The sequence below is a fragment of the Carya illinoinensis genome, chromosome 5, assembly GCF_018687715.1.
Source record: "Carya illinoinensis cultivar Pawnee chromosome 5, C.illinoinensisPawnee_v1, whole genome shotgun sequence".
Taxonomy (NCBI): Eukaryota; Viridiplantae; Streptophyta; class Magnoliopsida; order Fagales; family Juglandaceae; genus Carya; species Carya illinoinensis.
In genome coordinates, this window is record NC_056756.1 from 48,618,952 (window position 1) to 48,631,366 (window position 12,415).

The 12,415-nt window shown below is 38.7% G+C and overlaps 2 protein-coding genes across 3 annotated transcripts; one reads left to right on the forward strand and one right to left on the reverse strand.

Annotated features, from left to right (window-relative positions):
* The first annotated feature begins 2,075 nt into the window (after positions 1-2,075).
* LOC122308812 (ABC transporter C family member 10-like) lies at positions 2,076-8,488 on the forward strand. Of its 2 annotated transcripts, XM_043122046.1 has the most exons (12): positions 2,076-2,252; positions 2,391-3,818; positions 3,906-4,226; positions 4,334-4,420; positions 4,788-5,375; positions 5,456-5,620; positions 6,249-6,543; positions 6,701-6,915; positions 7,010-7,315; positions 7,488-7,551; positions 7,630-7,869; positions 8,162-8,488. In XM_043122046.1, exons 1-12 carry the CDS (start codon positions 2,250-2,252, stop codon positions 8,263-8,265), a joined length of 3,816 nt encoding a protein of 1,271 aa, XP_042977980.1. In that variant the 5' UTR covers positions 2,076-2,249; the 3' UTR covers positions 8,266-8,488. The 2 variants fall into 2 exon arrangements, with proteins under 2 accessions (XP_042977980.1, XP_042977981.1); XM_043122047.1 differs by lacking the exon at positions 2,076-2,252 and having other exon boundaries at positions 2,316-3,818.
* Positions 8,489-8,692: 204 nt separating this feature from the next.
* Positions 8,693-12,246, reverse strand: LOC122308814. Its single transcript, XM_043122054.1, has 2 exons — positions 11,607-12,246; positions 8,693-8,976 (listed from the first exon to the last, which is right to left on the reverse strand). Exons 1-2 carry the CDS (start codon positions 12,017-12,019, stop codon positions 8,871-8,873), a joined length of 519 nt encoding a protein of 172 aa, XP_042977988.1. The 5' UTR covers positions 12,020-12,246; the 3' UTR covers positions 8,693-8,870.
* Between the last annotated feature and the right edge of the window lie 169 nt (positions 12,247-12,415).

A 12,415-nucleotide genomic window follows, 5' to 3' on the forward strand; every position in this document is an offset into this window, starting at 1 on the left:
AAGACTGGTGGTTTTAGCATCAGTATCATCTAGTTTCTGACAGCATATGGAAGCTCTACTATCAATAATACATCATTTCAAGAAGTACAAGTTTCCTCGCCTCAAAGTCTTTATAGTCACCTGAACTCCCATTACTACTTTGAGAGTTCCGTCTTCAATATTGATTCTGAATCTTTTTGAATACAGAGATCTAAGTAAGATCTGATTCTTCTGTAAGTCCAGAATGTACCGAACTTCTGTCAGAGTCTTAACACTACCATCGTATAGTTTTAACTGAATGCTTCCTATTCCCTAAGTCTTACAGACACTGTCATTGCCCATGAGTACTGCTCCACTCTCAATCTTTGTGAAATTAGTAAACCAGTCCCGATTGGGACACATGTGATAGGTACATCCGGAATCTATAATCCATTCATCGTAATCACAAATGGATGATGAACTTGTCAAGAAAAGATCTTCATCTTCATCTATGTCCACGACATTGGCTGTAGTGGATTGATTCTGCTTTTGTCCCTTCAGCTTGGGACAATCCTTACTCCAGTATTCTTTATTGCGACAAAAGGAACACTCGTCTTTGGCGAGTTTTCTCCCAATTGATGAATCACGTGATGTGGTCCGAGTTTTCGATTGAAAACATTTTTTCTTTCCTGGATATCTTGACTGTGGTCTCCCCCTTACTGTTAATGCTTCACTTGATGTATCTAACTGTACCTGCTTATCTTTCCTGCAGTACTCATTGCTAATTAAAGAACTAGATACATCATTAAAACTAATTTTTTCCTTCCCATACAGTAGTATAGTAATTAAATATTCATATATATTAGGTAAGAAATTTAATAATAGTAAAGTCTTATCTTTATTTTGGATTTCAACATCTAAATTTAATAGATCAGTAAGAATTTGATTGTAGTTATTGAGATGTTCAGATATAGAAATACTTTCACGAAAATGAAATCTGAAGAGTGTTTTTTTTTTTTAAGTGTAAACGGCTCTCAATGCTCTTCTTCATGAACTTATCTTCTAATTTCTACTAAAGTTCACTTACATTTGTCTCTCTCATGATAAAATACTTCTGATCTTTGGTAAAGCATAATCGGATTGTACTACAAGCTTGAGTATTAAGTTTCTTCCAATCATTTTCAGTCATATTTTCTAGTTTTTATTTTAACGTAATATTCAACTCTTATTGGATCAAAACGTCCATAATTTTGCAATGCCATATGCTGAAGTTGCTTGTTTCATCGAACTTCTTAACTTCAAACTTGACATTTGAAACTGTGGACCGGCGCCTATAACTACTGGTATTTCCAGAGTTCGTATTTCTTCTAGAACATTCCATATGAATCTAGAAAATTTAGACAACAAATTTCAAAATTCTAACCGTATGGATGAGTCCGGAATGATTCAAATAGTTGGAAAATACTATTTGATCGTTGAAATCAGATTTTAAATGACTTAGATCAAGCTTAATAAGAATCTGGAAAATGGATAGTGCTGATCATCAGGCTCGTGAGATACACGTGCTACAATAGGGCAACTGGGGGTGCGTGGAGTGAATGCATAGAGACATTCTAGGGCGTGTGGGGGCGTGTGTCTTTCACGCGTCTCCCTACTTCTGGGCACATGGGGGCGCGTGGCACTTGTCTTTCATGTGTCTTCAGCTTTGGGGTCCTCGTGGGAGCGTGCTCTTCACTTGTCTTCAACGTCTAGCTACGAATGAAGTGCGTGGGGTCACTTTCAGGCTTTTTGGGGCTCGTGTGAGCTCTTTCGACCTCTGTTTTTTATTCCATTTGGGGCAACGAATTCATCTTGACTTGAGGAACATCTTGGAATTGTTAAAAGTTGATTTTGATCAATCTGATTTTTAGACAGCACAAACCATAGCTTTGATACCAATTGTTGCGCCCCTAGCCTTTTCAAAGTCATACAAAACGATATTTAAGTGGTTCAGCAATTTACCTACGTCAACTATAGTCAAAATTCTTTAAGTTTGAATGAATTTACAAACATTTAACAAATCCTCCTTCATGTCCTCTATCTTTCTGATTTTTGCCCATATAGTTTATACATATGAGTTCTCCTCTTATAAGAGAAGCTCTACTGAATATTAGCTGTAATTAATGGCTAATGGTGAGCTGCAGCAGCTATAGTTGAAACTTTAACGTATAGGATGGTGGACGGTGCATGTGCATAGCAACTGTTTAATCTTTGCGTTTACACTTAGGTGGCTATTTTCAACACATCCCTTCATGGTAAGTGCGTAGATATTGAATATTTTTTTCTGTTTTTATTTGTTTATATTTCAGTTCGTTAATTGGTGGTATAAGTAATGGTAGACATGATCTTGTTTTCTCTATGTACCTATAATTCTGCCCTTTTATGCATTACAGAGTATGAAGAGCAGAAGGAAAGGAAACATGAAGGTTGAAACTCCGTCTGTTGGCCGTGTCACTCCATTTTCAAAAGCCGGGTTCCTCAGTATAATGTCTTTTTGGTGGTTAAATCCGTTGATGAAAACGGGCCGGGTGAAAACTCTTGAGGATGAAGATATGCCCAAACTGCGAGAGGCAGATGGAGCAGAAGAATGTTACAGGCTGTTCTTGGAGCAGTTGAATAAGCAGAAAAGAGCAAAACCATCATCCCAACCATCATCCCAACCATCAATTCTTAAGGCATTAATTTCATGCCACTGGAAAGAAATTTTCCTATCTGGGTGCTTTGCTTTGTTAAAGGTTCTCGCAATTTCTGCCGGTCCCCTACTTCTGAACGCCTTCATATTGGTTGCTGAGGGAAAACAATCATTCAAGTACGAAGGACATTTATTGGCAATCTCATTTTTCTTGTCAAAGAGCATAGAATCCATATCACAAAGACAATGGTATTTCCGAAGCAAGCTTATTGGGCTGAAAGTCAGGTCATTGTTCATAGCAGCAATTTATATGAAGCAACTGAGATTATCCAACTCTGCTAGATTGGTGCACTCAAGTGGTGAGATAATGAACTATGTTAGTTTAGATGCTTATAGGATTGGAGAGTTTCCATTTTCGTTCCACCAGATTTGGACGACAAGTCTCCAGCTATGTCTTACGTTGGTGATTGTTTTCCGTGCTGTGAAGCTAGCTACAATTGCAGCATTGGCGATGATAATTCTAACTGTACTTTGCAACATCCCACTTGGTAAGTTACAACATAAGTTTCAGTCCAAGCTAATGATGGCCCAAGATGAGAGACTCAAGGCTATTTCCGAGGCTCTAGTTAATATGAAGGTTTTAAAACTGTATGGTTGGGATACTCATTTCAAGAATGTCATAGAGAATTTAAGGAAGGTGGAGTGTAGATGGTTAACTTCAGTGCAGTTGGAGAAAGGATATCATAGCCTTCTCTTTTGGTCAACCCCTGTCTTGGTGTCTTCGGCTACCTTTGTAACATGTTACTTCCTCGGAGTTCCCCTACATGCAAATAATGTTTTCACCTTTGTAGCAACATTTCGCCTTGTTCAGGATCCAATTGTATCTATTCCTGACGTTATTGGGGCGTTCATTCAAGCGAAGGTTTCATTTGCACGCATTGTAAGATTCCTCGAGGCACCAGAGCTGCAGAGTACTCGGAAAAATTTCGAGAGAGAGAACGTGAATCACTCCATTTTTATCAAGTCCGCCGAGTTCTCGTGGGGAGAGAATTCATCAAAGCCGACTCTGAGAAACATAAATCTGGCGGTTAGAGTTGGTGAAAAGGTGGCCATTTGTGGTGAGGTTGGCTCGGGCAAATCAACCCTACTGGCGGCAATTCTTGGAGAAGTACCAAAGATGAAAGGAACTGTAAGTTGCTAGTTTTCTTTTAGTTTCCTACATTGGAAAAAGACGTGTTCAAATAGAGTATTCTGTTTCTAATTGTTGAACATACAGATTGAAGTCTATGGAAAGATTTCCTATGTTTCTCAAACAGCGTGGATTCAGACGGGGACAATACAGGAGAACATTTTATTTGGGTTAGCAATGGATAGTGAAAGATATAGAGAAACACTGGAGAGGTGTTCGTTGGTTAAGGACCTCGAGTTGCTTCCTTTTGGGGATCTCACTGAAATAGGGGAGAGAGGAGTTAACTTGAGTGGTGGTCAGAAGCAACGCCTCCAACTTGCTCGTGCTCTCTATCAGAATGCTGATATATTTCTCTTGGATGATCCGTTCAGTGCTTTGGACGCACAGACTGCCATGAGTGTATTTAATGTAATCGTGTTTCCCCAACACCTTTCCATGCCTTTTATTTGTTTACCTTACCTTTATAAGTCATTCAATTACTTATTTGGAGAGTACACTTACATAAACGGTGACAGGAATACTATTTGGGAGCGCTTTCTGGGAAGACGGTCTTACTTGTGACCCATCAAGTTGATTTTCTGCCTGCTTTTGATTCTGTCCTGGTTAGTATACAGAAGCGATTTCTGCAGTCTTTCATGTCTTAATGACAGATCAGAGTACATAGGATAGTTATTTAGGGTATAAAGAGCACCGATATCTTTCCAAATGATACCACACTAACAATTTTAGGGATATAAGCGTGTATGTCTGTGTTTGTTGATAAAAGTATCCTTGTGCTACCATTGTTATCTTCTTTTCTCAACCTCCATCAGAACTTGATAGTAACTCCACTCTCTAGTTGTGCCATGAACTATATTTCCTGAAGCAGTACGCTTAGGCTGCACACTATATTGTTCTTCGCATTGCTTTTTATGCTGGAATCTTTTACTTCCAAATAAGGATTTGATGTGAGCTTTATTTTATGGACAGTTGCTGTTAGATGGGGAAATCCTACTAGAAGGTCCTTATCAACGGTTAGTGGCCTCAAGCAAAGAATTTCTGGACTTTGTTAACGCACACAAAGAGATGGCGGGCTCTGAGAGACTTGCAGCAGTTTGTTCTAGCCATAGATGTGAAACATCATCCAGAGATATTACAAAGACTTATGTAGAGAAGCAATCCAAAGATGATAAATGTGATCAATTGATTAAGCAAGAAGAGAGAGAAAGAGGAGACACTGGCTTCAAACCTTACAGGCAATATCTAAATCTTAATAAAGGGTTCTTGTTCTTCTCCGTGGCAGCTCTCTTCCACCTTTTATTTGCGATTGGTCAGATATTACAGAACTCTTGGATGGCTGCTACAGTTGATAATCCCCACGTTAACCGATTGAGATTGGTCTTGGTTTACATGTTGATAGGATTTGCCTCAATACTTTTTTTATTGGGTAGAAGTCTTTGTACAGTTGCTTTGGGTCTTAAATCTTCAGAATCCTTGTTTTCACAGCTGTTAGACTCCCTTTTTCACGCGCCCATGTCTTTCTACGACTCCACGCCTCTCGGAAGGATACTTAGTCGGGTAAAGCATGTGAAACTTAACCATGTTGTCCCTATTATCTAATGCCTCAAACTAATGTTTCTATGTGTCATTATATGCAGGTCTCTTCTGATCTGAGTAATACAGATCTTGAAGTGCCTTTCAGCCTCATCTTCTCTGTTTCCTCTTCCATAAATGCTTGTTCTGCTCTTGTAGTACTGGCCGTTGTAACCTGGCAAGTCTTGTTTGTCTCTATACCAATGATTTATCTCACAATAAGAGTTCAGGTAACAATAGACGAGACCCGCTCATGAATGATTTTCTATGGTAGCAGTTCTCTTTTATATGCCCTATAAGTCACCAACATGGTAGAAACTTGGTAACCATCACCTTGGCTGCATGGGATGATTTGGTAGGAAATTACCTAAGTCGGAATGAACTTGAAGGCAATGCAGATGGGCCAATTTTGGTCATTGACTTGCTTTTCATTAGTGAGCCAAAATTATTATGTCAAATCAGCAAAGTAAAATGAAAAAATCAATGTTCCGCCAGTCATAATTTTACATTTTTATTTTTACTTTGAGTAACGAATCATGTCGTAGTGATAAGATGTAGAAGTGGTGAGTTATTCTTGAAGATTTTGAAATTATTAAGGAATTTCAGGTTGAGTTTCAGAATCTTTGAAACTAGATGTGTCTTCTGTGTTATTGTATTACGCATCCTATATGTTTGGTTCTAAATCTCAAAGTTGTCAGTTATTTTCATTTGCTTGGTTCAATTGTGTTTTTGTAGTGATTATCCCTTCTTACACTTTACAAGGATTTTTTTTCTCCCTTCAGCTCAAGTAAAATGTTTTAATTTTTATTTTTCCCTAATATGTAAATTTGATAGAAAATGGCATTTATTTTTTTCTAGAGATACTACCACGCCTCTGCAAAACAATTGAAGCGAATAAATGGCACAACCAAGTCCTTAATAGCAAGTCATCTAGCTGAGTCTATGGCAGGAGCCATGACAGTGAGGGCTTTTGAGAAGGAAGAAGGTTTCTTTGCAAAGAATCTTGACCTTATAGACACAAATGCTAGTCCTTATTTCCACAGTTTTTCAGTAGATGAGTGGCTGATTCAAAGAACAGAAATGGTCAGTGCAGCTGTTCTTGCCTCTGCATCACTTTGCATGGTTTTGCTTCCTCCCCGGACTTTCAGCCCTGGTGCGTATACGATTATTTTTCTTCCTGGAAGTACTACTGTTGCAATCATTATGTAGTTTACACAATCTCTATGCCAATGCTCAGTTTTGTAGGAAGATGGAATTGGTAGTAGGATTGAAGTACTGACCCTCCTAAATGATATATACTACAATCATAGGATTTATTGGGATGGCGCTTTCTTATGGTCTTTCCTTGAGCAACAACCTTGTCCGTTCAATTCAAAAGCAGTGCAGCATAGCAAATAACATCATTTCAGTAGAAAGACTAAATCAATACATGCATATTCCTAGTGAAGCCCCTAAAATAATACAGGAGAGCCGCCCATCACCCGATTGGCCTGCTGTGGGTAAAGTGGAGATTGAAGATTTGCAGGTAAATATTCTTTCCTTCTACTGATTAAACTTGAGGAGGGGGGCGCGGGGACGCAGGGGTAGCCGGCATACTAATGAAGTTTAGGTCAAAACAGGTCAGATATAGGTCCACTGCACCTCTTGTTCTTTGTGGGATAAGTTGCACATTTGAAGGAGGGCACAAGATTGGTATTGTTGGCCGAACTGGCAGTGGGAAGAGTACTCTAATAGGTGCTCTCTTTCGTCTGGTGGAGCCAACTTCAGGGAAGATTACAGTTGATGGCATTGACATCTCTAAAATTGGACTTCATGATCTGAGGTCACGTCTGGGAATCATACCTCAAGACCCGACTCTTTTTAATGGGACTGTGAGATATAATTTGGATCCCTTGTCTCAACATTCTGACCAAGAAATATGGGAGGTAATACTCATTTTCCTTTTCTGCCACTGGTTGCTTCAACACTTGATCAATGGATCTTCCTCTGAGTGACCAATCATTGTGCAGAAAAGAAGTAGAATTTTTCTTTTTCCAATTATTTAGTTCTACGTGTGTTGTAAATATAAATAGCAGTGACAGAAATTCCCATTTGAAGGTTATCGGACAGTGCCAGCTACAAGAGTCTCTTCAGGAGAAAGGAAAAGGCCTAGAGTCCTTGGGTAAGCTTTCAATACTTTTAACACGCAGCATGTGCCGAGTTTTAGATCATCCTTAAAAATTCTGAACCCGTTATGCAGTTGTGGAACATGGATCGAATTGGAGCGTGGGGCAGCGGCAACTTTTCTGTCTAGGACGTGTACTTCTAAGGCGAAGACGGATATTGATGCTCGACGAAGCGACTGCATCAATAGACAATGCAACTGACATGATTCTGCAGAAAACTATTCGGACTGAATTTGCAGATCATACTGTGATCGTAGTGGCACATAGGATACCAACTGTGATGGATTGTACGATGATTCTTGCCATTAGTGATGGTGAGTTACATTAACCATAACCTCTCATCTAGTGCTCACGCCTATTTTGAAGGAGGAAAATGCTTAGTAAACGGAAGATGGGTGGGTATAAAGTGTACGTCATTGTTTTTGTTAGTAACTTTGTGAAAAATAAATACATACGCATATGCTTTAAAACAAAAAAAAAAAAAAAAAAAAAAAAAAAAAAAAAAAAAAAAAAAAAAAAAAAAAAACAAAAAGCCCACAGTTAGGTACCCATATTCGGTGTCCCTTGCAGGACCCTTTAAAGGAAATGTTTTCATTTCTGTTTCAGGAAAACTAGTGGAGTATGATTCACCAACGAAGTTAATGAAGAGAGAAGATTCGCTGTTCAGGCAGCTCGTGAAAGAGTACTGGTCGGGTTGTCAGTCTACGTAACCCTATTAGATATAACAATAGTTTCCTATGCAGACTATATAAGCAATGGGAAGGATGGAGAGAAAGCAAATATAGTGGAAGCAAGCTGAGTAATGATACAAAGACTCTCTCTAAAGAAAAAGAAACCACACAGAACATGTTGATTGTGTAATGCATCTAGTGGTGTTTTTAGATTGTGTAATGCATGTAGTATGGTATTGAAATGCCATGCTCTCTTCTTAAATAAGGCAACCAATAATAATTAGCCACATCTACTGAGAATCTAAAGAGCCCCACCATCCCCACCATCATGGTAAGCATTCTCATCCATTTTTTATTTGGGCATATTTGGGGAGTTTATTGGGTTTCCAGCTCTGCAGTGATGTCTAGAAACTTTGGAGGAGCCACAAACGCAACAGGGTTGAGACATTATGATATCATTTTGCAGTTTGCATTCAAAAATCAAACATTCCTTTCATTTTGCATTCAACGATACAAAATAGATACCAAAAACCATCAATGATTCCAATTCCATCAACAAGTCAGCAAACCAAGACGCGGTGGGGGCATTTCTGAATAAATTTAGCAGACAAACAATATGACAGCAAGATTAATCAATGTTTTGGCTAAGGTCCTCCGAGCACGGCATTCTCAATATCCTCTCTGCTCAGTGCATAACTAAATCGCCTCTCAACATCCTTTTCAAGATTCCCAGGTCCACTTTTCAGGTACCTGCATCAAATGCAATTTTCAAGGTCCAATACAGACGTGATAATCAAGGAAGAAAGTGCAATATAAATGGGATAAAAGCATATACATGAAACCAACATTCAAAGGGGCTTTACAGTAGAGTTTGTGCTTTGTTTTTTTGTTTTGTTTTTGTTTATGTTTTTTTTTTTTTTTTGTGTGTTGGGTGGTGGCTGGGACATAATATTAATATTTTAGCGAAGCTCCAAAGAAGTAAAACAACAAAACCCTATCAAATTTCATGTTCTTTTTTATTTTTTATTTTTTAGTATCTATTCCCTAAATTCTTCTCTGAAAACAAGAACAAAAAATCTCTGCTCTCTTCATCTTCATTGCATTCCAAATTGTCCACCCTTGAACATTTATCAAAAGAGGGCAATACTACCAACCAATATGCTTGGTCTTCTAATTTTATCAACAGGTATTTTCTTAGCATCCATGTTCGGCACGGCACTTCTGAGAACTGAAACTGATACTTGTTATTTCTGAAGATAAAGAATTATGATCCATGTGATCAAGACCCATCCCAAAAGTAGACATCTCTAACCCGGATAGCCTAATACAAGCTAAAAATTTTGACGATTATTTGTATTTCCTATATTTTTCCATTGGGCATATGTACAATTCATTAAAGGAAGCTACAAATTCAGCAGCTAATTAACAGGTCCATTAAAGGTGGATTTGACTAAAGGAAGACTATCAAGAAGCTTGCTTCGATAGGCATGGGGGCTAATCATCCTATACAGCAAAAGTATAATTATAACATGGCATCTCTACTTGCTATATATATATATATATATATTTTGACAAGTCACTTGCTATATTACCAAACACAACACTATTTTGAACCACAATGGCATATAGCGCTTGCCATCATAATCTGCCTCAATATTAAACTCGACAATATTCAAAAGTTGGTAATAATGCATTAACTCCAATAAGCTATAAGCCACATGGCAAGGGCCCAGCCACACTAGGCAGAGTACAACATGATGCCGTGTAGCTGGGCAAAACACAAATGCTTGCAGGGTCAAGAGGAAACTTTCAAGCCACTAGACCACATAACTTTGAGTGTAAGTAAACCTAGTATTATGTGCAGTTCTACATGAGGTTTCACCTGAATTCTGATATACCATCCATGCAACTTTATTGCAAGAGATAGAATTATCTCTCCAAACTCCCATTGTGCCCTATAATTCATCAGCTATGGCCTAAGCATTTCTCATTGTTTTATCTTTAATTGATAAAGAAAAAGGCACCATCCCAGTAAATGGAGAGTATACTCCTAATACACTTAAATAAAGTAAAAAAAATTAAGAAAATCCTAAAAAGCTAAAGCTAAAGAAACATAAGTTGGAAATCATCCAATTGTAATGTCTATGAAAGAAGAAAGCCTTGAAGTCGTCCACTTTTCTTGTGCTGTCTTGAAACCTCTGATCATTTCATTCTCTCAACATGCACCACGTTAAACAGATCAAGATGATGTCTAATGGTTATGACTGTCACATGACCCTTTCCAGCATGCTAACAGATCTCACACTCATCTAGGCATGACCCAATCTTAACTTAAAGAGTCCAAAAACAGCTTGTAAAAAACCGCTAGCTTTCTCATAATGGGGGGGGCAAAGGTTGATTTATGGTTTCCTGATTCCTCTTGTACTCTAAAACCATTCTATCACTCCGTCATGTCTTTTCCTTAAGTTACTGAAGGTAAGATTTTCCCTGGTGCCACTGTCTAAACAAAGAAAACCGTTCTTTAGGGAGGGAGCCTTGCTTCTCCAGATGTTCTTCCATAGGAAAGAGGTAATTCGATCATGGGGGATTCATGCACCATAGAACATTTTATCATAGTTTAATCTATCATAGTCTTCAAGATAAATAGAAATGTAACATTTAAGTGGATGGAACTAAAGCAGCCTGTAAAGGTAAATTTCTCCGTCCCAAAATAGGTATTCTTAAATTACATGTAGGAGTTACACAACTTGAAACGCGGCTAATTTTAAACTCTTCCGATTAATAAACTTCAGGTTCGTATGGTTATGTGCCCTCAGTCATCTCTAGGTACCTCCCATCACATTATACTAGAGGAAAACCGAACAATAGACCATGCCTGTGTCTGAATAGCCCCCAACAACAATACTCACAAAAGTTGGAAAAGAGAAAAAACAAATGATAATCGCACCATGTTAAGAATAGTGAATGGAAATATTGGAGCCAGAACAAACTCAATCATCCAATACAGAATTACGGGTTCATATGCCCCTCTGGTCCAAAATGCAAGCATGCCGTCTTAGAATAACGCAAACTAAGAAGAGTAAGTAAAACCCAAGTAGCTCAACCTCTGTTGACCGTCCTATATAGATCCCAACTTGCTTTTTCTTAAACCTTCAACACCACATCCCCAACCATACCACGAATCAATCAACCTGTCAAACTTATAAAACCCACGTCGCCAAAAACACATGAAATTTGATAAATATCTAATTAATTTTATATGTTATATATAATATATACAAGCAGGCATAGAGACCCATTAGAAATCCAACACTATCTAACAAACGCACCAAAATCCGGGCTAGCATCGCAATGTCAATGCACCAGAAGGCATAACCAACCTTATATAGAGGTCAGTGACATCCAGTGAGAGTTGGGCATGCCACTCGGGCTTCTCCACAAGCCAAACGGCTCGGTCCTCTTTGCTCTGGTTAAACCCCAAGTTCCTGAGCCAGGCCTCAATACAAGGCAGGCTGTGAGAGTAGAGGGGCTTCTTCTTGTCCGGAAGCTTCTTCAGCCACTCATCCTCTGGACTAGCTGATGATAGTTCCTCTGAGGAACCAGAGGACTTTGAAGAAACCAGGGTCAGGGATTTTCTTGAAGCGTGGTGGGCGAGGAGGTGGAGACATGAAGGCAATTTTGGGAAAAGCGAAGGGAAAAAGTTTGGAACTTTGGGTGGATTTTGAGGAGTTTTAAAAGAGAAGATATCAGTGGCGAGAATGCCGAAGAATTTAGAGGAAGAAACGGTGGACATATTAAATTTTCTTATTTATTAATTATTTCTGTTTGAAGTTCCCCTTTATTTGGGAGGTGAAATAGTGGAATTTTATTTAGAGAGAGTGAAAGTGTGGGAAATCTGAACTGGGAAGTTGTGAACTTTGAACCGGGCTGAGTTTCATTATCTATCTGCTTCCTGTTTGAGTTCGAGGGACATTTGTAAAGTATGAGGAATCGGATTTCAATACCAGAGACCACCCAGATAAATTGTCCAGTGTCCGTCCATTTTCTGTCCTGCCGCCCACCAAAGCCATCTCTCTCAAATCTGCTTGCTCTGTCCCCTCGCTCACCATTTGTAATGACTTGGCCCGTAAAGAGCCCCAATATCTGTTCCTAATGCCCAAGCCCAGTCCGCCTGAAAAAAAAAAAAAAA